The sequence below is a fragment of the Cryptotermes secundus genome, unplaced genomic scaffold (assembly GCF_002891405.2).
Source record: "Cryptotermes secundus unplaced genomic scaffold, Csec_1.0 scaffold1368, whole genome shotgun sequence".
Lineage (NCBI taxonomy): Eukaryota > Metazoa > Arthropoda > Insecta > Blattodea > Kalotermitidae > Cryptotermes > Cryptotermes secundus.
Genome location: NW_019733850.1, coordinates 262,534 through 289,480, shown reverse-complemented (window position 1 = coordinate 289,480; position 26,947 = coordinate 262,534). Strand labels below are relative to the sequence as shown.

Genomic DNA, 26,947 nt, shown 5'->3' with positions numbered 1-26,947 from the left:
AGCTCATTGTTACTTTTAATGTTAAAGCAGGGGGATAAATAAAGTAATCACTGTGCTTTAAAGGGCTGTAGTTCGAAAACGTAAGCTCTCAGTCAACATATGTGGTTCAGTATCGATTTCTGGCAAACCAATTTCCGCCCGACCTTAAGACAGTGAGGTGTTACACGGTGACCCACACGCTAGTCGATCTACACGCACTTCCTCCACCGGAAGCTACCAAAATCAAATAGACCTTCTCACGAACATTTCTTCTAAAGTGGCCCATACACGTATGAGTCTCGCTCGCGAGTCCGACTCGGCTCGGGTTCCAATGAGCCAAACTCGTCCTTGTGTGGGTCACCACGCTCATACGTGTGTGGTGAAATTAATCCGAGACCGGCTCCTTGCCGAGCCAGACTCGTACGTGTATGGGCCGCATAAAGTTTATTCTCTAAATATCAACCATTGATCGCCTCGATGCTGTAGCCTATATTCTCATCTAACGAGCTGAATGGAAGAGAATCTTTTCGAGAAGCTAACAGTTGCTCAATCAGCCAAGAAATTACCACCATTTTAAGGAACCAGAATATTCGGTACTGTGTGTACCACAGCCTGCCACTGGTCCCTATCCTCAGCCAGACAATATCCAGTCCACACCCTCCTAAACTTTTTTATGTAAATTTTAATATTTTCGCGTATAAGGGTTATAGTGACTAATAACTGTGGGTTCTGGATTTGATGGTTGGATTTACTGGACGTCTTTATTACAACTGCAGTTGACTGCAACAGCTCACACACTAAACTCCTCCTTGATAACGAATTTCTCACTGCATTTCTTCTGCTTCTCGGACTGGTCTCTAGCAGTCTACTGCTCAGTAGGACTCTGCGAGTCTGAGTCTGAGTCTTAGTCTTAGTCTTATGTTACGACCGATGGTCAGTTTGCCAGTCTTGGAATAAAGCATCCATCTGAGGCTTACGACCAGATTTTTATTTTCAGTTGCGAGTTTGTTGTTGTCGGGTGCTCTCTCTCACAAGAGGACGGTCTGTCATTTACATTTGCTGCTGGCCTTCGTTAGCGTAGTCAGTCTCGGGTCCGAGTCCAGTTGGACTCGCGACCATATTTTAATGTCTCAAATCCGAGACTTCTTTTTATCGCCTCTTCGAGTCGAGTCTCATATTACGAACGACGGTCATTATCGGGTCCTTTTAATACCCGGTGCGGACCGCAGACGGAACACAAACGTGAACGGTTCGTCTGTTGGAATATGCGTATCCGTTGCCACGACAACGCGTGTTTACCTAAACCGTTGTCCAGCAAAGGTCTATTCAGCGTTGCCAGGGGAATATGTTCAGCGAAGCGCCTCCCAGATGGTCATATCCCGGCTTTTAGGCGTCATGTCACAATATTGTTCTCCCATCTACGCCTAGGTCTACTAAGTAGTTCCTGTCCTTCAGGATTACCTGAGAGTAATCCAAACGAATTTCTATCTTCGCTCCCACGCGGTATATACACTTCCCTTTCGTAATTCTAACAGTATCTGGCTGGGTGCACAAGTTATGAAGCTTCTCAGTATAGATGTACATTAGCCTCCTGTTAATTCCTCTATCTCCAATATTCTCATCAGTGTCCACAATCTCATTACGAAAAAGTTCGTGAATTGCGGAAGGAAGGGCGCGTGTGTGTCACACCATATTTGAGAGAAATTTATTTATCATAAAATTGCTGTAATTTTTGTTAACTACTAAGAAATGATAGGATCGTAGGATTTGAGGTTTACACAGCTCCTCCTGCGACTCGCTTTCGCGCTAGTTTCTTGCTTGGCTCATTCAACGACGCTGAAGTTGGTGCGACATATTAATCCGAAATGTCGGTTCACTTTCAAAGGGATACACGGCGTTAGATCCAAGAAGACATAATTCTTCAATGATGGGATCATTTAATCTATTGATCTTCAAAAAGAACAATTTTGATCCAGTAAATGAGAATATCAGCTTTTGTACAATATTTCGTGTGGAATATGGGAAGGAGTAATGCATTCTTTACGAAAATGGAACATAAATGACTGCCCAGCAACATCTTTGTTCTATTGACGACAACTGAGTTAATACCTGCTTGTCATTATAAATAAAAACGAACAAAACTTCGTGGTTTTAGTCCGCAAGCCAACTATACCAACAGAGCGATCGCCGCTTGTCGGCGAAGTTAGTGCCAACTTTAGCCGGTAGAGGATGTCGCGTGGTCATCGCAACGGATCCTCACGGCAGTTAATTTCGGTTTTCCTAGACAAGAGCTGCTATTTGCTTGAAATAGCACCTCAGTTACACCCACGAAGCTGAGTTGTTAACATAAATAGTTCGTGAATTATTTGAAAAACAGCAAGAATTGTAATAGTAAATAATTTAAAATAAGTACTATGATACAAGCCGGAAGGTCGGAGGTTCGAGTTCCGACGAGGTGGATTTTTGTTTTCAATTGACCTAACCCTTCCAGCGGCACTATGGTCCTGGGGTCGACTCAGCCTCCAACAGAAATGAGTACCAGGAATATTCCTGTTGATAAAGAGCTGCCGGTGCGTAAGGCTGAAAACCTCACCGCCATCTGTGAGCCGATTGTCTAGAAAATGTGGCAACCTCGACGTCTCACAAACCTATGGGCTTCCACGGCCTGTTATAAGGCTAACTTTACTTTTTTTTATTTTTACGCATGTTATTAGTTGTAAGATATAGAAGACAATATTTAGGAAAATTAAGAGCTCTCACATCTCAGATATAACGCTGTACAGCCCTATAAAGTCAATAGAAGTTTCGGATGAACAGGTCCACTCCAACTTCGGGGTTGAAGAATAAGGGAAGAAATAAGGCCAGATGAAGCAGGTAGCTTCACTACACGGCGTTATGTCCCAGAAGATGGAATTTCTGGTAACCAAGGATGTAAGAACCTGAAATCCTTGAGAAAAGCTGTATTTGTATTAGACTGTACTTGTAAGAAGTTCGTGAATCCGGCCGGGAACTGTAGCACATGTGGAAGGAAAGAGAACGAAAGAAATAAAAAGAGTGAGTTGAGAAACTCATCTGAGATCTTTGGTTCTCCGATATAAAAAATGGACCCCCAGCTGTAGGAATAAAAAGAATCCCACTGCAGCAACAAAAGCTGGCCACTTCATATGCACGATGGAGCATATGATCGCGGTCACCTGCAGGGCTTATTTTCAGGGTGAAATCAGCCATCTTGTATGTGTGAGATTTATCATTGCCATTATGAATTTTCAGGTTACCATAGCAACGAATTGTCGAGCGGTAACATGTTTCATGAACAGAGTTAGTAGAGAGTCCGTCGAGTGTAACAATTTGTAGGTCACTTTTTTTAATATCACTTCTGCCTTACATGTTTCGGTTTGATACAACCATCATCAGAGGCACTTGCTATAACTATGGAAACACTGTCGTTGTTTATGATGTTCACAGTTATGTTTGTCGTGTAGACGCTGCTACAATATGCTGACGTGTAAAAGCACAAAACTTACTAAGATAGTTGAGTACACTATCAAGTTCTCACTTTTCATCCGAAACTGTTTTTAAGTTAAAACGCTAAATGTTAAAATATTTAATCTAAAATGCTGAATTCCTCCTTGTTAGTTCATCCCGAAGATGGGAGACGTCAGCTTGAAGTTGTATGGCTTATGGTTCGATGTTTCTTATGTGCTGTGTGTTGTGTAGTTTTACATTAAATATTTTAACATTTAGCGTTTTAACTTAAAAACAGTTTCGGATGAAAAGTGAGAACTTGATAGTGTACTCAACTATCTTAGTAAGTTTTGTGCTTTTACACGTCAGCATATTGTAGCAGCGTCTACACGACAAACATAACTGTGAACATCATAAACAACGACAGTGTTTCCATAGTTATAGCAAGTGCCTCTGATGATGGTTGTATCAAACCGAAACATGTAAGGCAGAAGTGATGTTAAAAAAGTGACCTACAAATTGTTACACTCGACGGACTCTCTACTAACTCTGTGATTGATAGTGTAACGGACCAAAAATGAAACAATTCAAAAACAAAAATGTTTCATGAATATATGTAGTACGTCACGAATGAGGAAGAAATAATTTATTTCAGTGTTTCGCGTGTATTCTATAAGGACTGATATATACAGGGTTACTACAAATGATTCATTCCATTTCAAAACACTATATTGGTCGCCCCGTGCTTTTCCATTTACACGGACAACCACTATCCTTAAACTGCCGGTACCACCGCAGAATGCTCTGTTTACATAGTGGTTCTTTTCTGTGCTCTGCTCTGAATGCACGCTGCACTACAGTAATAGACGAACATCTCGCATATTCCAACACATAGAAACCTTCCCAGCTTCGTCGCCATTTTGTGAGGCAGTGCATTCATGCTGCCACCTGGTGTATGATGATGCAAACTTGGTGAGTTTGCGGTTCTTTTCATGTATCAATCATATTTGTATGTGTAATACTTTGGGAAATATATGTTTTGAAATGGAATAAATCAGTTATAGTAACCTTGTATAAAGAAGAAGGTTTTCTATCGGCTGCCTGTAGATGGCGTTAAATTTCGACTTCGACGTATAATTCGATGACACGTAGGAGTGAAGAGAAACGCGGGAGAAAGCAGGGTATGTTAATAACAGTAAGAAAGCCTATGTAAGGAATTATGAGAAATCCTGTTCGATTCTCGCTCTACTCTTGTTTTATTTAAATAAATGTAACTTTAGTTATTAATATTTTATATATATATTTATATATTTACGAATCGATTGGGAAGGGGGCAGAAGCCTGGCTTTCGCTGTTTGCTGTTACTCAAGCATAATAAGGAAAAGTAAAATATTAAATAGGCCCCCAATTTTACTTCATTCAGAAGTGAAATATGTCGGCTGTAAACAACACGAACCTTTCCTCGTTTACACATAGCAGGCGAGAGGTTCTCACAGCGGTGGTTATTAAGAGTTCTATCTTGTGGGATATAACGCTGAGTAAAAGAAAGTAAAGGTTTCCCTCTAACAGGCCGTTGAGGCCCATAGAGTTGTGAGACATCGAGGCTTCCACATTTTGTAGACAATCGGCCACAGATGGCGGTGAGGTTGTCAGCCTTAAGTGCCGGCCGCCCTTTATCCCCCAAGAAGATTCCTGGCACTCATTTCTGTTAGTGGCTGAATCGATCCCAGGGCCATAGTGCGGCTGGAAGGATTAGGAAAATTGAAAACATCCACTTCATCGGGATTCGATCCCGCGAACTTCTGGCTTGTAGCATAGTGCCTCAACCAACTACGCTACCACGTGTTCAAAAATAAAATTACTTGCTCTTCATGAAAATACCTGATGGCTGCGCTTATTTAACATGCCGAAGTGCCTGGACTATAACTCTGCCTGTAGTTTTGTATGACTGTGAAACTTGATCTCTGATATTAGAATAAGAACATAGACCGAGGGTCTCTGAGAAAATGGTGCAGAGGAGAATATCTGGATCCCAAAGGGGGGAAATGATAGGAAGTTGGAGAAAACTTCATACTGATGAGCTTCATAAATAGTACTGCTCGACAAAAATAATTACAATGACCAAAACGAAAATGGTGAGATGGGCAGTGTATATAGCTCGCACGGGAGAGAAGAGAAATACATACAGGGTTTTGATGGGAAAGGGAAAGAGACCACTCGTTGGACCAAGAAATAGATGACGATAACAGTAAAATGCATCATACAGAAACAAGACGTGTATTGTAGCAGAATCGCCTGGCTCATGATAGGGACCAGTGGCTCACTCTTGCTAACACAGGTTTCATAAAATATTGGAAAAGTCTTGAGTAGCTGAGCAACTACTGGTTTCTCAAGGACTCGTCTAAGCGGTTTTAGTTGGCAATCCGGATTTTAAAGTAGACGTAATATATCGGCAAAGAAGGCTAATTCTTAAATTGTGTAACGACAATGATCCAGTTACAGAGGTTATATGGCGTCGAGAGCGCAAGCAAAAGCTGTTTGGGGACTTTTACAGTGGAGCCGGACAGAGAAGTCTCGCGGACCGACACCCACTCCACCTACCGTCCCTTCCTGCTCTCTCTTTATGCTACTAAAACACTTCCACAGATGGATTATTCCTTTTACAACGTTAGGCGAGAGGCACAAGCAGATAGACTAGAAGAGTAGAATGAGGGGAGAGCCCCTCTCCTTTCAGTAACTCTTATCCCCACTGACTATGGAAGGTCTTCTGACGGCTCTACTATAACTGAGCGGTGAACCTACCCCGGAACATACGAAGCTACTGTAAGCTGTAACGTATATAAGCTACCTTTTATGAAAATGAGAAGAGAAAACTTTCTGTTTGTTGTTTAAATTGCTTCGCCGGGGAAACAGTGCAAGCCATTTATTTACTTACTTACGTACATACTTACTTACTCACTTAAGGAGCTGAGCCCTTCTTGAGGAGTCGCCAATTCTGCAGCTACTCAAGAATTTCCTAGCATTTTATGGAACCCGAAGGTTCATTACCGTGTTTACAAGAGCCCTCCACTGGTCCTTATCCTGAGCCAGATCAATCCAATCCATACCACCCTGTCCTATCACTCTAAGATCCATTTTAATATTGTCAACCCACCTACGCCTTTGTCTTCTCAGTGGTTCTTTCCTTCTGGCTTTGCCACCGATATCGTATATGCATTCTCTTCTCCCTCATTCATGCCACGTGTCCTGCCCATCTCATCTTCCTTGACTTGATCATTCTAATTATATTTGGAGAAGAGTACAAGTTATGAAGCTCCTCATTATGCAATTTTCTCAAACCTCCCGTCACTTCATCTCTCTTCGGTCCAAATATATTCAACACAGTACAAGCCATAGTAAGCAGAATTTGCCATTGATGTAAGGCCTAAATACTACTGGAAAAAGGGTAAAAAAGGTAAAGTTGTCCCTGTGCTTAACTAATTAAGCACTACGTCATGAAGATGTATGGGGAAGTGTATGTATAGACCCACATTTTCTTGACATCAGCACTAGTTTGGAGTGAGTGGTCAGCTTCACACCTCGGCCGATTTACCCTGGGGGGAAAAAGCCCCCGATACCCACTGGACAGGAGGCTGGGTGGGCTCCACATCCAGTCTCGATGAAATGGAGAAAAGTTAAAATTCTTTCCCTCGCCGGGACTCGAACTCTGACCCCTCGCTTCGTTCGGCCCGTAACCAGTCACTACACCGACTGAGCTATCCCGGCTCTCAAGTACAACTGGTAATTACATTAATACACAAATCTCAATATTCAGTATACAAGTATGACGACAGTAAGATTCAACAAGCCATGTTAGGTGGGTCCCTTGTCACCACGGCATGGAGCGTCCTAAGGTTGCGGATGGAGACGCCCTCCAAGTATGGAGGGAAGCTGCGAATATATTGAATAAGAAGTCGCGGACAGCAGACAAGGGGTGGTCCTCCAGCTTGGGGGTTGGGCGTCGGGCTAACAACTCCGCACCGTAAAAAATAACCTTGTTACGAAAATGCACACAAAGCCTGGGACCAGGAAGGATCCTCTATTTGGAGAGCTCTTGTGAATACGGTAATGAACCTTCGGGTTCCATAAACTACTGGGAAATTCTTGAGTAGCTGCAAATTTGGCACATCTTCAAAAAGGGCTCAGCTCCGTAAGTAAGTAAGTAAGTAAGTAAGACTGAACAAGCATCATGAATGGCCAGTAGGTAAGAATATGGTCAATGGACAGAGGAATATCACGAAAATTACAAGAATATACTGTAACCCAGCCAAGACTTGAACCGATTACCTCGAAGTACAATTTTAAGGCATTACGGCCGCACAATCCAGAATGGCTGTAAGGGTGGAAACTTCGTACTTCGGCCGCAATTAGTCAGAAAACCTTTCTTACAAACGCGATTACGTGCAGCACCCTCTTGCACTGTACAGATCTGACTTAGGGACTTCTGTGCCGTCTACGTGCAACGTCGTTGACTGCTTTTTCTTCGTATTCCTTTATTGGACACTACATGTTTCGGCCTAACTGGCCAACATCAGGTGTACAGGTTATGATTATTCCTTTATTGGACACTACATATTTCGGTCTAACTGGCCAACATCAGGTGTACAGGTTATGGTTATACCTTTATTGGACACTATATGTTTCGCCCTAACTGGCCAAAGTCAGGTGTACAGGTTATGGTTATTCCTTTATTGGACACTATATGTTTCGCCCTAACTGGCCAACGTCAGGTGTACAGATTGTTGTGGTTAAGGATTGTGCTCTGTATACGAGAGACAAGAGGGTGGAAAACAGTACCTAAAGCCCTGTTGTAGCCCACACACGCCTTACAATCCCTATTTCAGTTAGTGGAATCGACTAAATCCACTGCGCATTCTGTTGAGAGCGGCCAGGTCTAGACAAACGGACAGTACGTTACCAGAAAACACTGAACGTTAGTGTTGAAACATTCCCTGGAGATTGCCGTGTGACGTACCGGAATAACTTCCGCTTATACAACACCCGGACACTCCATTTTCTTCTTCTCTGATGTTCATTTGTCGTATGCAGATGTAATACAGCATGATGTACAAAAACATAAAAACTAAACTACGTAACTCCGACAAATGATCAAGTTTAAACGTTTCTATGGTAACCGCAGAGCATAGAACACACAGAGAGTTTTAACCTGCTCGTCATGGTTTCTCTTCTACAGACAAAAATGGAGCACAACAATGCAATCCGAGGCTATATTGTCTTCTCAATATTGAAAGGTGTATTTCAGTCCAAAGCAAACAAATTTTCCCAAAAACTTCTCCGCTTAGGTACATTTAACGACATTCTCCGAAAATCTATTGAACACTGCGGACAAGTAAATGTATCAATGTAACAACTGAAGATAAAGGCGAAATATTTTGCTGAAACTTTAGTTTCCTTTCACCGGACTGTACAAGACGGAAGGTCGCGGATTTGATTCCCGATGATGAAACCAAAATTTTCAATTCGCCTAATCCTTCCAGCAGCACTATGGCCCTGGGATGGACTCAGCCTCTAATTGAGGTGAGTACCAGGAATATTCCTGGTGAAAAATATCAGCCGGTGCGTAAGGCTGTCAAACTCAGCGCCATCTGTGCGCCGATTTTCTAGAAAATGTGGAAGCCTCGAAGTTTCACAAACCTATAGGCCTCTATGGCCTCTTACAGCGATAGCTTTACCTTTACACGATTGTATATCCCAAAAGATAGAAGGTTCAGGGTACATGAAGTATATAAAGCTCCTAACGACAAGCTTCGCAGTTTATTAAGCTTCCTTGTAGCATGCTTATAATGGAATTTCAGGAACACACAAAGAATATTAGGTGAAAAGAGGAAACAACTTATTTCAACTTTACAATATTGCATATTTATCGAACTGCAACGAGGTCTGGGATAGCGGAAATCTCCAGTTATATCCTTACACAAATTAGGCTTTCTAATCTGTAAACAAGGCTACAAATTAAAATGGCCGAATATTGTTATACACAGCGTCTGCAGATTTGGAAGAATTTTATTGATGTTCGCTATTTCAAGGTTTATTCATAACAATTGAACACAAGATGAATATCAACATTCTAGCTCCAAAAATATGGATCTTTCAAAAACGTCCCCTTACCAAACTATTTTCTTGAAAATGGTTTTAAAAAAGTTTGTTAAATTTCATTATCTATGGAGACCACGTCCTTAAAAATATACATACACCATAATTTTGCTTTTAGGTTGGAATGGGTGTGAAACTTGGTCTCCCAGAATGATACTGCCGAGGCTCCCAGAGCCGTCAGACAGTAAAACACGGCCATGAGTCCCGTGGGACTCGTAACTAAGAATCATTGTGCTGGCGAGGACCAGCAGGAATTTAGCAGCCAGTCAGGCAGTCAGTCTTTGCACCGAAATTCTAATTTCTAAAGAATGTCAAAACAGATTTGTAATTCGAATACAGTGGATGTAATTACACGGTTCGCTTTGTACGTTTTCGAACCTTCACTCGGAAAGACTCATAAATCTCCATGGTAACGGATATGAAACAGCCGCGAGGCAGAGCTAGAACGAGACAGTAAAGCACTTTATTGTTTCAGCAGGTAACGCACCTGGATTAGCTATCAGCTATCTCGAAGGCTCTTCATATTTCAAAATGTGGCAGACGAGAGAATAAATAAAACGGATGAATGGGTTTTACAAGGATATGAACTTGTTTGCCAATGGCTGAATAACAATGACAGACGGTACGATAAAGCTGACTGGCTGAAGAGAAGCAGAATTGAGAGTGAGAAGTAAAAATGAAAGGTAGAACAGAGGAAGAAGAAATTAGACCAAAGAGGGCCATGTATTTATTTAAAATCCTGCCTCGCATTCACGAAATCTCCCAATCTCGGCTGAAGTGTCTGATAACATCGACTGACAATTTTTGTTGTAAAAGTAAAGCTATCCCGGTAACAGACCATGGTGGACCATAGGATTGTGACACAGTCGGCTCATAGATGGCGGCGAGGTTGTTAATAATTATGCTCCGGCCGGCTTTTACCTTCAGAAATTTTTACAGCACGCGATGTTCCCAAGCGGTCACCCATCCGAATACTAATCACGCCCACTGTTGCTTAATTTCGATGATCGGACGAGAACCGGAGTTTTCAACATGGTTTGGCTGCAGGAAAACATGGCAACCTCCTTCTATATTGTAATGTAGTGGTTAACAAATTTAGCTCATTCGATGTTTCAATTGACCTAACCCTTCCAGCTGCACTATGGCCCTGGGGTCGACTCAGCCTGTAAGAGAAATGAATACCAGGAATTTTCTTTGGGGTAAAAAGCGGACGGCGTGTAAGGTTGACAGACTCACCATCTGTGAGCCGAATGTCTAGAAAATATGTGAGCGTCGACGCCTTACACTCGTATGGGTCTCCATGGTCTATTACCTTACCATGTAATATAATGATTCATGTCCTTTTAGGCTGGGGCCACACGAGCGCACAAAATACGTCCGTTGTAGAAATAAACAAGAGAGGCGAATGCTACGCTTTCTTCTGGTTCCATTGCAGCCAAAAAACTACGCACCTCATTCTGCAACCGTGTGGTGTACCCAGCAACGTCCGTCACAAAGTACGTTCGTTGCAAGGGACGTACTTTGTGCGTTCGTGTGGCCCCAGCCTCAGATTTGAGGATCTCTTGGAGTTGACTATGAAGTATAAGATCATTTGTAACTCGTTGTAGTTTAGAAATACATAGTCATTTCGGATGAACATATTGCCTCCATCTTCATTGTCAAATTAGACCAAACAAGAAACCGAGAGAAGCAGGCGGAAAGATAGCTTGGGTTACTATTCGACCCTGAAGATGGAGGTGATATGTCCCTCTGAAACGTCGGGTTCTCTCAGAACTACATGGTACTACAACCAAAGAGACCGTACCACTAATACCCCTTTATTTTCAAGTACGTTTCCATAAAAAAAAACAATATATTGATTTCGGCGTGTCCGTAATTATTATTGTCACGTGCATGAATGACTATAGACGCGGTGTGGATTTGTGGTAACTCGATTTATCGATCACTTACAGGTAGTAACTACTCGTACAAATAACTGTAACACTATCATTGATTTTCACGCTTTACAAATCACCAGACGCTAAGTCTTCTCCAGCCTGCAGTGTCTCCACTAGCCGTTCCCCGGAAGGGCTTCTAACAGTGGAGATTCTTCAATTTCACGCTCTCAAGTCCTCTCTTCACAGCATCCCGTACAGAACTGACTTCTTTGCCCCAAATGTCTGTCTTATAACTCCTCGGCACGGACCATGTAGAAACATTCCGTTTCCAACAGTATCTCTATTGTTTCGCGTAGATTCTTTGCTGCGAGAACGTGTTTATTAAGCGTTGTCCAGAAATGGCCCTGGTATATTCGCCCATCTCGCGGTCGTTGCGTAGCAACGGCTCTACACACTACAATATACAGCTCACATACAATGGGACAGACTTCACTGGATGTCTCTATGATTGACGTAGGTCTGAAATGAACTTTGCTAAGTAATTTTGATGTATTATATCAGAGTCTTATGTTGCGTACTACGAATTAGCATATTGTTTAATGTTAGAATTCCGTCGATTATGAAGATTACGCTCTTTTAACCTGAAAATGGAAACAGAATGTTCCTCCGAAACGTTGGTACCTATGTACGGAGATAGGGATATGATCTGGAAAGACTTGGATGGATGCGATCATGGTATATTTTACATATCGTCAAAGAATTCGCGTGGACAAACTGAGAAATACCACGAATCCATGGTAATCAGCGACTGTATCATAATTAAATGACGAGTCAGTAAGTTCAAAACATTGTTTTGCTGGGTTAAAAAGGATATTGAATTTCCGCCCTGGTCTTCCAGTGTAGGTTGTTTCATTTTCTGGCAATTAGACTTCACTTTGCAAGAGACTGACAGCAGTCTGCACTGCATGATTTATAAATGAGGAACCTATGTCTGAATTTACAGTTCAGTGCGGATATAACTGAACATTTTCGCTTTGGCTGCGCTGTCTATAGCCAATGCAGCTACAATGTTTGAACATTTATGCTCTATTCCTGGTATCAACTCACACAACACCATCTGACCTGTACCTCATAACAAGCACTTGTTTCAGCAATAGGATACTCTGAGGTACGATAATGATATGCAGAGGTTTGGAAATATAGCGATACTGAAAATATTCGAAACTCAAAGGGATGGAGTGAAGACTGCAGGGGGCAATAAAACAACAACGTTCTTAATCCAAGAGTGGGGCCATTTCAACTTTCGCCAATTTAACGTAACTTGAAGAGCAGCATAGAAGAATTACTGTTTTTTTTTTTGACTCTGTCTATCGTCCCGTATTCTAGAAACTAAAAAACAACAAGTTTCGGAAACTGGACCAGTTTCCATCCTCGGGTGAGTGGTGGAAGACACCTACTCAGGCACAGTTGAGTCCCCTAGAAAGAGCTAAACCTCAATCACTCTGACGCGATGTGGGAACATCATACTTTTGACAATCAGATTTTTGGATGTTGCGAAGTCTACGACTCTAACTTCATTATCGTTATGAATTTCGTGTAAACCTTCATTCCCAGCCGTTGGTTTGAAAATATCTTCCCTACCTACTTTGGCATTGAAATCTCCTAACAAAATTTTCATATTGAATTTAGGGAAGTTATGGAATACTGGTTCTAGTTCCTCGTAAAACTTGTTCATATCATCGATTTTATCCTCTCTTGGAGCGTGAACATTCAGAACCATGATATCACACGACCGACCTGTTAGTATTATGTAAGACAACTTATCACTAGCAAAGTCTACCTTCTTAACCGACATGATTCTCTTATGTACGAAACAACCTGTACCTAATTCATAAGCCTCATTCCCCTTTTCACAGAAAACTGCATATTCGTCATTCTCTTGGGATCAATAATTTCAGTTACGATTATTCGGGGGGGGAAAATATGAATGCATATAGGATATTGGTTGGAAAGCCAGGGGGAAAGAGACCATTGGGAAGATCAAGGCGTAGGTGGGTGGACAATATTAAAATGGATCTTAAAGAGACAGTTTGGGATGGTATGGATTGGATTTGTCTGGCTCAGGATAGGGACCATTGGGGGGCTCTTTTGAACACGGTAATGAACCTTCGGGTTCCATAAATGCTGGGAAATTGAGTAGCTGCAGAATTGGCCGCTCCTCCAGAAGGGCTCAGCTCCATGAGTAAGCACGATTATTCGACACTTGATAATGTGTGGAAAAACATCCGACAAAAGAGACAGTCCATGTTATTTGATTTGGTTTGAGAAACGGTCGGTTTGTGGGTTATCTAAAGACGCACTCAGTAGCTGGGTTATACACGTAGAATGATGGGATGATGAGTAGATAAAGAACTGGAAATAATTTGAAAGCAACCAGTAGTGGCCTGTCCAGGTTCTATCCTGGAATTTGCCTCTGGGGACTGAGGAATACCACGATAACTTGATTCAGAATCTCCGATATCCCGGCCGAGATTCGAAACGAGTAACTTGCAAGTACGAGTCGAAAGCGTGACCACTGAGATCACCAGCTGGAAAACTCCTGACGGATTTGAGTACAAATTTGAAGCACGAAATTTCATCAAAATGCAATGATCCAGTGCAACATTGGCCGATCTAAGGCATGAATGTCTTTTCTCCCGCTCAAACACTGGGTTTGTGGGTTCGAATCCCACTCAAGGCATGGATCTGTGTTTATTCTGTGTTTGTGTTAGGTAGCGGCCTTTCTACGGGCTGACCCCCCGTCCACCTACTGTCTTAGATTAAGAAACTGAAGTGAAACGAGGCGTTTCGCGGATGCCCGATGCTTCAAGTTGGAGCAACAGAAATAGAAGAAGAAGAAGAAGAAGAAGAAGAAGAAGAAGAAGTAGGAGGAGGGGAGAAGAAGATGATCAAGTACGTTTCCATAAAGATCTTGGAGGAGAAAGGGAGAAGAAGAAGAAGAAGGAGGAGGAGGGGGGGGAGAAGAAGAAGATGAAGATGATGATGATGAAGAAGAAGAAGGAGGCGAAAGGGAGAAGAAGAAGATGAAGATGATGATGATGAAGAAGAAGGAGGAGAAAGGGAGGAGAAGAAGAAGAAGAAGAAGTGCAGCATTGCCACACGTGAAGAGAGAACAGACAACACGGAAATACTGTTGCTACACGTACGTATCACTGGAAAACTGGCATGAAACCTGGAAACGTGACACTTGACGTTGCAACATGCCGTGTTATCAGACATCACATAACTCAGCTACGATGCTTGCAGTCAGACTGGCAATGATAGGTTGATAAGGTAGTGACTCGTCGCTGTCACAGTTCATCGGAGCCTGTATTTTATAATCGATATGCTGGTCGCTGCAAGGGCATGCTGCCAGAACGCAAAGTTTCCACAGTGTTACTTCACCCTGAAGCCTGAAGTCGCACACGACCCGGAGGCGGTTAAATACAAGTTTTCCAATTCTAATCTCATGCCAGCGGGGCACGCGGTAGTGTAGTTGGTTGAGGCGCTGTGCTACAAGCCGGAAGGTCGCGGGATCGAGTCCCGATAAGGTCAGTGGATTTTTTTAAATTTACCTAATCCTTCCAGCCGCACTATGGCCCTGAGGTCGACTCAGCCTCTAACAGAAGTGAGTACCAGGAATATTCTTCGGGGTAAAGGGTGGCCGGCGCGTAAGGCTGAGCCGATTGTCTAGAAAATGTGGGAACCTCGACGTCTCACAACCGTATGGGCCTCCACGGCCTGTTACAGGGATAGCTTTACTTACTTTGCTTACGTCAGCATATCCCCCGGCTTTCCAATCTCCTTGGAGACTTAAATTTTTGGTCGTATGATGTGTTTAACGACACTTTCCACATCTCAGATTGTAAAATTAAGATTTTCTAGGATGTGAAGCCGTATAATTTGATTTCGGGGGATTTTCGCGGGGCGAAATTAGTAGTACAGACACACGGAAGGGAAAATCAGAGTCGGAGCTATGTGCGAACCAAGATGATCTAATGGCCTTGAAGAAGGCCATTTTGTAAAGGCCGATAATGAGGGAGGGAGGAAATGATGAAACACAGGAGGAACGAATAGGGGTTAACAGAAATGCAAAGCTATCCCCGTAACAGGCCGTGGAGACCCTTAAATTTGTGAGACGTCGTGGCTCCCACATTTTCTAGACAATCGGCTCATAGATGGCGGTGAAGTTGTCACCCTTACACGCCGCGGAACGAATGGGGATAGAAGAGAAAAATATACATAAAAATAAACTAAGAAAAATATATATAAATAAAGGTAAACGGAAGAAATTATGGAGGGAGGGGGAAGCAGAGTGGAAGGCTGTGGCTCTGCGAAGGGCTGTAATCAAATGGAATTCCCGGGCGAAATCCATGAGATGCGTAGGAGGAAGTTTACTTGGAAAAACACGGCACAGGAAATGCGTGGAACTGAGAGAGGGGAAGGGTAGAGGGGGTGGGAGGAGGATACAGAAATGACTTCCCAAATACCATCATCAGCAAGAGTACTGCTTCTGCTACTAATGACTCACCATGGCTCTACAGGCCTTTGTTGGGCCCTGGCCGCTTTTTCACTTTCGTAATCATTTTTACAAAGACGGTAGGACTCTTTGGGCGAGTGATCAGCCCGTTGCAAGACCGCTACCTACACACAGAATAACACAAACACAGAATAAACGCACATAGACAATCATGCTTCGAGTGGGTTTCGAACCCATGACCCCAGTGCTCGAGCGGGCGAAGACAGCTCATGCCTTAGACCGCGCAGCCACCGTGATAGAACTACTACTACTACTACTACTACTACTACTACTACTACTGCTGCTGCTGCTGCTGCTGCTACTACTACTACTACTACTGCTGCTACTACTATTACTGCCGCTGCTACAACTACTATCATTATTAACTACTACTACTACTACTACTAGTAGTAGTAGTAGTAGTAGTAGAGTAGTAGTCGTGTAGTAGAGTAGTAGTAGTGTAGTAAAATATGTAAAAATTTTCTCTTGCTTAATCAATAAAGTACTGCGCCATGAAGTATGTGGGTGTGGATGTATAGCTCTACCACTTTGAAATTGCCATTAAATGGAGGTGAGCGGTACTGACTGTACCGCAGGCTGTGTGGTGTCCGGAGCCAGTTATAATGATGTACTGAAGAGAAAATCTCTCACCTTGCTGGAAATCGAACCCCGGCCGTCTATCCGGTAGCCCATCACTATATCGACTGAGCTATCACGTCTCCGCAGTAGCAGTAGTAGTAACTCAGAGAAAAATGAAGTTCGCTGACAACTTTAGCTCAACCCCCAATATAAAATGAAGTGAAAACAATCGAGTAATTTCGAATAAGAAATACACGCAAAGGCTGATTAACGGACAGACATAAGTCCGTGATTGTATGTTCATTTGGCATGCAGTGGGCAACCGTTCCTTATTCTATCTTAATATTTTTATCACCAAATGCCCTTTATTTCCTTCCTCGTCTTATCAACATGACATTCTCTGCCCAAAGCAAACAGAGGAACAAGGCCTTCGATTCAAACTCACGCGAACTGTTACGAACATGGCGTGGAACGAAGGATTTGTGTCACAAGGATTCCAAAGTTTTCTAAGATATATCAGTTATGAGCGTAGTATTCCCTGTCTGTTGTTTCTCATTGTTTTACTCGGGCTTCCAGGCACAATAAACATATACAGACATTAATTCGGATAATGGCTAATGGGCATCACTCTTTTTCAAATAGAAGGTTTTGTAAACTGCATCCTACCTTCTGGAATATAACGCCTTATAGTCCGCCGAAATCCCGCCGACGTTTCGGATGAATATGTCACCTCATGCTTGCTTCCTGCTTCATGGGCTCTTTTGCTTGGCTTACTGAACCTGAAGATTGATACATGTAGCTCCGAAACGTCGGTTAACTACATGGCGATATGTCCCAGATGTCATAACAGACGATGTGAGAACCTAAAATCTTACAAGGATTTTTCTTCTTTTCATATTTTGAAGTTATATAAGGTTGAATGACAGAACTGGTGAATTATGAATTGTAAAAATATTTGTAATGAATTGGTCGCGACCTAATCCATGTGCTGTCCCCGGCTTTTGTATGAAGGAACTGAGGAAAAGCATGAAAGTCTCAGTAAGGACAGTCATTGTCCAGGCTGAGATTCGTAACGAGGATCTTCTGAATACATGTCAGAAGCCTCATACTAACCTGTCCACTGAAAATTACGTCTGTTTCCTTCATCAGATGTGAGGAAGAACAGACCCCTACCACGTCTGGCCCTACAGAAACAGTCTCTTAATCAGTGACTGAGAATAACCATTTCAGACTCAGTTTCCGAAACGATGTATTTGAAAGAACTCAAGATAACGGAAAATATCCAAAACAGTAGACAATTTCACCGTCAAACACCGACGTCAGAAACACTTTTATCACGTCGCACTGTCGTCTTCAACTTTTTTTTTGTATACAAGTGCGAACAACGAGGTTAGATTTGACTTTCTTACAGCCTAAAGTGAAACAGGTATTGAATAGATACGGGACCGGGATTAAACTGGCATGGAAACATTCAGCATATATCACACAATACGGAATTTCCCACAAATATGTTGCATAATTTCATAAAAGAAATATGCGAACCGCGATAAAGAATCGGCCTCATAATTATGCTTTAATTTTACTCACTGCTTCTCTCAACTCATAAAAATAAAGCCTGAGGCTTTATTATGTGCGAGAATAATACTTTGCATAAAACTATATCGGAATTGTATGAACAGCGTTATTTCTGAAAAAGCAACAATCGCCAACATACACACCGTGACAAATATATGTAACAATACGGAACAGTGCGAATATCATGCCTTATATTTAAGACACTGTATAAATCTATGCTGAAGGTTCTTACCTTCTATAGTAGCCATAAAATATCCCAGTTATTGCTGACTTCCAATCTCGAGTTTTCTTTATTCTATCTTCTAAACGACACACGACAATAAATATCTCCCTTCTTTCTGTACTGTGAAACAAGCTTCAATCTTTTATAAAGCAGTTCACAGCCGTAATTCGTTTGAACAAACACAACAAATAAATTTAATGTGATTGAGTTGGCACACCTGAATCACGATCACGTGCTACGTATTCCACGTACTATACTAATAGCTGCACAAACAAAGATGCTTCCGAAAAATAATTCTATGAACCAAATAGACGGAAAACAATCAGTTGTTTGCAAAAGCCATTTAGATACGTAACAACAATTTCCGGCTATTACAACAGACGGCAGCACAGCAGACTTGCTGCCGCTGCTTACCGCTAGAAACAGACAACTGACTGCTGCACGTCGCTCGCGCTTCGCAGTTCCCGCTTCCGAGACCTTGCGATTGTTACGTCATTCATCTCGTGCATAGCAACATTAGCGCCACATCGTAACCGTGTCATAAACTACTAACGCAACGCTTCGAATTCTCTACCGATAAAGACGAGCGCCTTATCGCCACGTATTTATTTTTCTGTCTGAAAATGCAACAAAGGAGACTGTACTGTTTAACTCACCGTTGCCCATGTCCTCGGACTGGAAGTGTGATCGTAGCCTCGCTAGCAGTGTCACCGAGCCGGTGTCCGACGAGGAGCTGAACGCGTGTCTCCAAGTACTGCCGACATCTTTCTGTCTGAGATCCACTACTGTAGTACACAGACGATGCCACGCACTCCTCAGGGCCCTGAAGAAAGATGCACAAAACTATCAACCATTGCATTTGCACACAGAACATTCAAAAAGTTCCTATGGTTTTTATAAATGACGTTTTCTTTGCAAGGAGAATAAATGGATCAGATGATGAGTGAACGCGGATTTAAATCTGAAGAGCCTGGCAGCCATTTTGTCGATTTGATAAACTGAAATGTAGCGTCAGTCATTTTCACAGATCTGGCAGGACGATTGTAAAAATGTCTCTATACTTAACAATCAAACTGGAAATCATATGTCAGTGTAACAACTTTGCTGGACCGAATAAATCTTTTTATACATACACATATGCGAGTTAACCTCAAGTCCGCCATGTAGTCTGCTTTACAACTTTTTTTTGTGCAATACTGTATATACGAGTAATTACCGAAGCTAAGAGGCTTATTATGTTTACTAATTTAATTTAAAATTAAACGTTTAAGACTCTACCTAACTGCCGGTCACAATAGCCGCGTGGTCTAAAGCATGAAATGTTTTCGCTCGTTCGGGCGCTGCCATCGTGGGTGCGAATCCCAATCAAGGAATGGATGTTTGGTGTGTGTATGCCTTTATTCTGTGTTTGTGTTTTCCAGTGTTTATTTAGAGGCCTTGCGACGAGTTGATCACTCGCCAAAGGAGTCCTACCGTCTGTGAAAAATGGTTACGGAACTGAATAAGAGGCCTGGGCCCTCGAATGGTTTGGAAGAGCCATAAAAAATAGCTCTACTTAAATTACATAAGATGTCAGAATTGTGTCAGTGTTAATGCGATTGTTATTTTATGCGTAACTTATTTCTTTTTCAACTAAGCAATTATAAAGTACACAAATGACACTGTACTCTACAGTTAATTTCTCAGTTATCCATCGAGTCAGTTCGTGCGAAGGGACACGCATTCGGTCGGTCAGTGTGTCAGAGTAAGTCAGGAACTTGGCAATTCAATCGATGAGTGCATGAGTCATCCAGACGGTGCAGTTCGTAAGTGGTTGACTTCGTCGGTCCATAAAATTCTCTTCTGATCATACGGTTAATTTAAAAGATTTTATTAAACTATGAACTCAGGAAATTGAAAAGGGGGAGATGGAACCCGGGTAACGCTTGCTACCATTCAGTCCAGAACCTTCTGTGTTCTCGTCTGCTGTCTAGAAACATAAAAATTAAAATATAAAAAAAATATATAATTTTGCATTTGGTTCTGTATAGGTGTGAAACTTGGTTTCTTATATTAAGGGAGGAACATAGACTGAGGCTGTTTAAGAACAGGGTGCTGAGGAGAATATTTTGAGCGAATAGAGATGAAATGACAGGAGGTTGGAGAAAACTGCATAATGAAGAGCTTTATGACTTCTATTCTTCGTCAAATATAATTCGAATGATCAAGTCAAGGAGGCTGACAGGGACAGGGCATGTATCATGCATGGAGAGAAGAGGAATGCGTATAGGATATTGGTTGTAAAGGCAGAAGGAAGGAACCAACTAGGAAGACCAAGACGTAGGTGGGAGAGTATTATTAAAATGTGTCTTAGAGAGATAGAATGGGGTGGTATGAAGTGGAATGATCTGGCTCAGGATAGAGACCAGTGGAGGGGTCTTGTGAACACGGTAACGAGGCTTCGGCTTCCATAAAATGCTGGGAAATTCCGGAATAGCTCCATGGTTGACGGCTTTTCAAGAAAGGCTCATCTCCGTGGAGTTACTTAATTAGTTATTAAATGATGATGGCTCAGTCAGATACAGAGGTGTGCTATGTGCCCAGCGACAGATAGCCTGTGTGTGTGTATGTTAATAATACCGTAAAAAGCAAACTTAATAATCCATAAATTCGACTCTTCAAACACAAAACAAGAACAAATGTGGGTCAAGTGCTCTTTTATTTGTAATACGTGTATTTTAAGTTTAAAATTTCCCATAATTGTTGATAAATAAAAGGGACTTTTCAGGAAAAGAAGATCCTCATTCTGACCTCAGTCAAATAAGCGTACAGCTGAGTTTTTACTGAGCACCTGATAGCAATTCAGCTCGTCAAAAAATGTATCGCTTTCATAAAATCCAAACATTCATTATCTTCTTTCAAAGAGCGCCTCAACAGGATTTTCTTCTGTATCAGATGAATCCAGTCCACACACAAAACAGATTTCTTTAATAACACTTTTAATATTATACTCCCTTCTACTCTCTTCGCTTTAGGTTTCCCAACCAAAATGTTATATACTCTCACTTACAAGTGTCGTTAAATAAATCAATATATAAACGTTAAATAGAAGAGAGGTAAGATACCTGACGTTTTCAGGATTTTGAGGGTTCATATTGTGCAATTCTAGGCAACGGAATCCTGTAATCCTAGTCTAGTGAAGCTTAACGACGTTTCGGAGGAATGTATTACTTCCACATCCAGGGTAACTTGCATAATATTAGAATGAGTATAATTTCGCAACTTTAAATATCAAGTAAAAATGCTTTCCTCTTCCAACTGCTACGTACACCTACAAATACCGACCATGCAAGCTACTGTGCCATACCTGAAGCCATTAGTCAGTGGCTTCCGGGACCTTATTCAATCCCGCAACAGTCACATGGTACCAGGTGGGTTTTCTCTGAATATTTCGTTTTCTGCTGTCAATTTTCATGCGATCAGCTGCTCAAAATTCATTAATCATCCTAAAATCGACGGTTTGATAGGCCGATACTGGCAGAATCGTAAAATAACAAACAAAAATCCATGTAAGCTGACAAAAAGCACGCAGTGAAGGGTCAATATTAATGGCCTGCCATTCACAATTGACTGGATTTGAAGAAGAAGAAGAAGAAGAAGTAGTAGTAGTAGTAGTAGTAGTAGTAGTAGTACAAGGGAGAATGGATGTAATACAGCGTCTAGTGGACGTAAAGGGTTTTCTATGTCTATCAATAGGTAGCAGCACAGTCTAGCTTCGTGACGGTATTGGGTGGGCAATATACTGAAAAGGAACGGTTCGAAGACCAGTCAGTGTCAGAGAAATCTTTAGAAGAGTATCAGTCCATTCAGATGGAGGACGAAGTCAATAACGTACTGGTGACGATGATCAGCTTAGTGATATACTCTGGGGTCGCTAAAGCAAAGATAAGACACCAGTGGAAAGCCGTCGAGCTTCACGCGCAAAATTACCACAAAATTCATCGGGAATCAACCAATTCAGATTGTTCAATGGAACTGTAGAAGGATATGACAGAATGAGATGTTTATAACAATGTGTTACAGAGGGCCGGATGGGCACTGACTAGGCAATTTTTGTATTTGCATTTATTTTGTGAAAATAAAAAAGTCCCGGTAGCAGTTAGTCGTGAAAATGGCGACAGAGTTTGAGGTGTATACTACCGAGGAACAATGTTCTGTTTTGCGATTTTGTGGGAAAAGTACTCGTTGCAAAGGGAATTCATAAAGGAATGCTTCATGTCTACTGTGGGAAGTTTTTGTCATGTAAAGTGGTTCAGAAGTGGGATGAAAAATTCTCTGAAGGACATTCGCAAATCGCAGATGACGCCCGACCAGTTCGCCCTGTTGAGACTGCGACAGAAGCAACTGTGCAGGGGGTGTAAGAGTGGACTCTAGCTGACAGGAGGATGATAGACATAGTAGCAACTGCACTAGGGTTTCCCATGGGTTAGCACACAGCATAATGCTCGATCTTTTGAAGTTTTGGAAAGTATGCGCGCGGTGGGTGTTGAAGGAACTGAAAGATCGAGAAAAAATAAACCAAATAGGTCTGTCCTTGCAACAGTTCTTAAGTTATGCAAATGAAGGAGAAGATATACTTAACAGAATTGTTACACCACCACCAATATTTGCAATATAATGAAAGCATTCCATTTCACTTTCAACCAAAAAGTTTAAGGTTACGAATACGTCATCAGCTAGGAAGTTTATGCTTACCCGAGTTTTGGGATTCTCAGGGAGTACTCTTAGCACATTTTCAGAGATGTGGTGAAAATGTGAATTCTGCACCGTATTGTGAAGTTCTGTTGAAGCTTCGGGCTACAGTTCTCAGAAAACCCGCAGGCCATCTGGCAAGAGGGGTACTGCTTCATCACAATTCCAGATCCCTTACAGCCCGAGGAACCCAGGAGAGAACTCAAGAACTACAGTGGGAGCTTCTTCAACATCCGCATTACACACCGGAGTTGACCCTCAATGACTTCCATCTGTTTGGTCCACTAAAAACCACGTTGGTGGGCAACGTTTCGCGGATGACGAAGTTGAAACGGAGATGCGTAACGGAGTCGTTACGGAACTCGATATGGAAAAGATTCACCTTCAGATGATGCTATCCGCCATTTGTTACAGCAATTTCAAGAGACTGGAAGTGTTCTGCACCGAAGAGGAGTGGTAAGACCGAGCATTTCACAGGAGGTTGTTGCTCGAATCCAGGAAGCGTTTTCTCGAAGCCGACAGAAAACAACTAGACGAACTGCTTTGTAGTTAGGTATACCATAAACGACTGTTTGGATGGTTTTTCATAACTGCTTTCACCACCATACCTCCAGGGCCCAGAAATCCCGACAATAATTTAGAATAAACCTGTACTTTTCAGTGGCTATCGGAAACGCGGATACCCTCGAGATTTGTTGTGTTTTGCGATTTTTCCTCCAATATAGATAAATTGCTTCAGAGCAAATCAAAGAGATCAGTCTGGCCTTGCCTTTATCACAGATAGAAGCTCAGTGACACAGATGATAGCACAGTCACTGGGAGGTAAATAACCTTTACACTTTATCCAATCATGCGTTAGAAACTCAACCATTTGTAGGAGCCGTAGTATTTTCCCTTGCGTGCAGAAAGATGACGTAAAAGTTAAATTTAGTCTCTGTACGCTGTATGAGTAAAACAACGTGGTTAACTTGTTTCGAGTTCAGGGTATGCTTAAAATGAAATGAAAGGGGACAAAAGTATATATGTATGTATGCAACCACACCTAATGATTCGATTCTACAGTCATCAATAAATCAACTAGCAAATAAAGCTAAAGGTAATGTTACCCACGAACTTTATTAATTAAGCAGTAAGTGATGAAGACGTATGAGGAAGTGGAGTTAAAACTCCATTCACGCCTTTGTGACTTTATCCTTCGAGGAAATAGGCTCCGGTTCCCAAGCATAGCTAGCAGGATGGGCCCCAGAACCGGTCTGGAAAATCCCTTCGCTCTACCAGGAATCGAACCCCGATTCCTCGGTCGTCCGGTAACCTAGTATATATAAATCTATAAATAAAATATTAACTGAATACATAAATGACATCATCATCATCATCATCATCATCATCACTGGCAAGACGGTACTTTTTGCAGGCATAGCCTTCCTTAGCAGATTCTGTCAGATTTGTTTTGAATTAGATAACGCGGTTTTCATTTCTGTTGATTTCGCAACAACAATTCTTTTACAGAATAAGATCGTCAGCCTTACGTCCAAACCCCAAACTCGAGGACAAGAACGATAGGTGAAAGAATAAATAGAATTACTTATTAAAAAAGTGAATCAGTTATAAAATAATTAAAAAATGATAAGCCAATTAATAATGAACAAAACATCTATAAATAAAAATAAACAAATTCATAAAGACGCAAGTAAATGAGCTGCATGTCCTGCTGTCTAAACAGGTAGGCGGACAGTTGTGGCCGCCTGTCACTTCTCACACCCTCGAACCCACCCCCCTGTCTGAAATTTTTCTTCTGCGCGTTCAAGGTTACTCTTGGCCTTGTTCGAAGTTACGTGACACTTGCTATATGTGTACGAGTATGTGATTTCTGCTCCTGTTGAATTTCATTTGTAGCTCTTTAATGATGCTGTCACTACATAGCGTGGGATATGTAGCGTGAAACAGCAGGACAATTAGTAAGTAAAGAATGGGAAAGGATGTGGAAGGAGACGGCGACCCCATAATTTGAAGTATTACCCCAGAATCTTTCCTCAGCCGGATGAGGAAACTACACCTGACATCAGTAAGGAAATCCTCTCTCTGGGCCAAGACCTAAAACCGGTATATACCAAATACTAAACAGGACTGATATCCAAACGACTGCTATGTTAGGCGATTCGTGATTTATTAATTCCTTAATAATATTATCATATAGACCACGACAACATCTTCCTCTATTCATCCCAGTTCACAGAATACAATAAATTTCCAATAGTTCAGTCGGTACAGAGACTGGCTGCAGACTGGACTGCTGGGGTTGATTCTCATCAGAAGATATTTTACCTCGTAGTGTCCAGATCGACTGTGGGACCCACCCAGCCTCCTATGCAACGGTACTGGGGCTTTTTCCTGATGGTAAGGCGTCTGGGTTTGAAGCTAAGCACTCAACCCCATTTAGTGCCGAGGTCAAGAATGGTGGAGCTGTACCGCCACTCTCTCATATCTCTCATATATCTTAATGGCTTAATGTTTAATTAATTAAGCTCAGGGACAACGTAACCTTTTCTTTAACAACTAACCCAAAATGTATAATTTTCTGCGTTTTCTCTAAACAATAGACGAATAAATCACAAGCGGTTATGATAATAAAAGTCTGTCAAAAGCAGAAGAACATTAATCTGTCGATGCGATACTATATCGCTCTATTTTCCCTAATAGACATTTCTTGTATATGGTACATTAATAAAACACTGTCACTGCTCGGTTCGATAGTTCGACCCGAAGTCATGTGACTCTGTTCACCTTGCCGCTGCATGATGAAGCTGTTGCTGTTGTTGATGTTCTTGTTGTTGTTGATGTTGATCGTTTTCCATTCTGACAACAATTACTTCCAAACGGAGAGTTAGCATGTTAACTGCAACTGTCGCAACCACAATACTACAGTGGGCTTGTATCCAAAATGAAGAGCCCACAGTAAACAAAAATTCACTTTACATCAAAACTCTTTAACCACACGCAAACAGCCAAAACAATAGGATGATCACAACGATAGTATAAATCAGAGTTAGTTAACAAGAAAACAATAAATGGTTTTGTTTTTAATAGTCACCAAAAAAACATATTCTGTTTGTCTTTTTACTTTTTCGCTGACATGCACTCATAAATGAAATTAAATATTAACACACGAAGTCGAGAAGTTGTAATCTTAGTTACCAGGATTAAAAATAATGCCGTAGTTAAAAACAACGTTGGTGTCCGGTAACTGGGACGCATAGGTTATGGAGAGTAAACAACATGGCAACCCAAATCATGTAACTAAACTGAAACTGAAGGTTAGAGTACTTGGTAAGCATGATGCATCAAGTTCCAGTGTAGTCATTTTGAGGAGTTATTGTAAATTCCGCTGTGAGAACTTCGGTAATTACACTTCACTATTTTTAAAATTCCGGTAATAAAAAATCCATCGCAGTTGAGACACGGGTCACTTCTATCTGGCATCTGACTGGCAATGTTCTCACTCATAAGTTCCTGAGATTAAGATATTAAGTCTAGAATCATCCTGCATATTAGACAATTTAGTTCAACTGGTGATTTAATTGACAAAGCTGACAACAACATTTAGTATAAAATACATGAGGATGTAATAGATATTAAACGACATGCGAAAATATGATAAAAAGTTCTAGCTACTGAAAGAACNCCAAAACACCCCCCCCCCCCCCAATGTTATATTCTGTGATGCTAAACAATCTTGAAGAATGACTTTTCTTTACCATAACAAAACCATTTCATGCAAACTCCGTGGCCTGTAGCCCGGCAGCGAAC

At 41.7% G+C, this 26,947-nt stretch overlaps 1 protein-coding gene and 1 pseudogene across 3 annotated transcripts in view; both read right to left on the bottom strand.

The window, feature by feature from the left end:
• Positions 1-26,114, bottom strand: part of LOC111868329 (flocculation protein FLO11) — a gene marked incomplete at its 3' end in the record, with an annotated part of 242,484 nt that extends 216,370 nt beyond the window's left edge. For 2 of the 3 annotated variants that reach the window (XM_033753011.1, XM_023858882.2), the window contains 1 exon segment: positions 18,419-18,829. In XM_033753011.1, coding sequence (XP_033608902.1) covers positions 18,419-18,434 — 16 coding nt within the window. 3 annotated transcript variants of the gene reach the window in all.
• On the bottom strand, positions 10,528-10,646 carry LOC111868334 (annotated as a pseudogene).
• Positions 26,115-26,947: the final 833 nt, after the last annotated feature.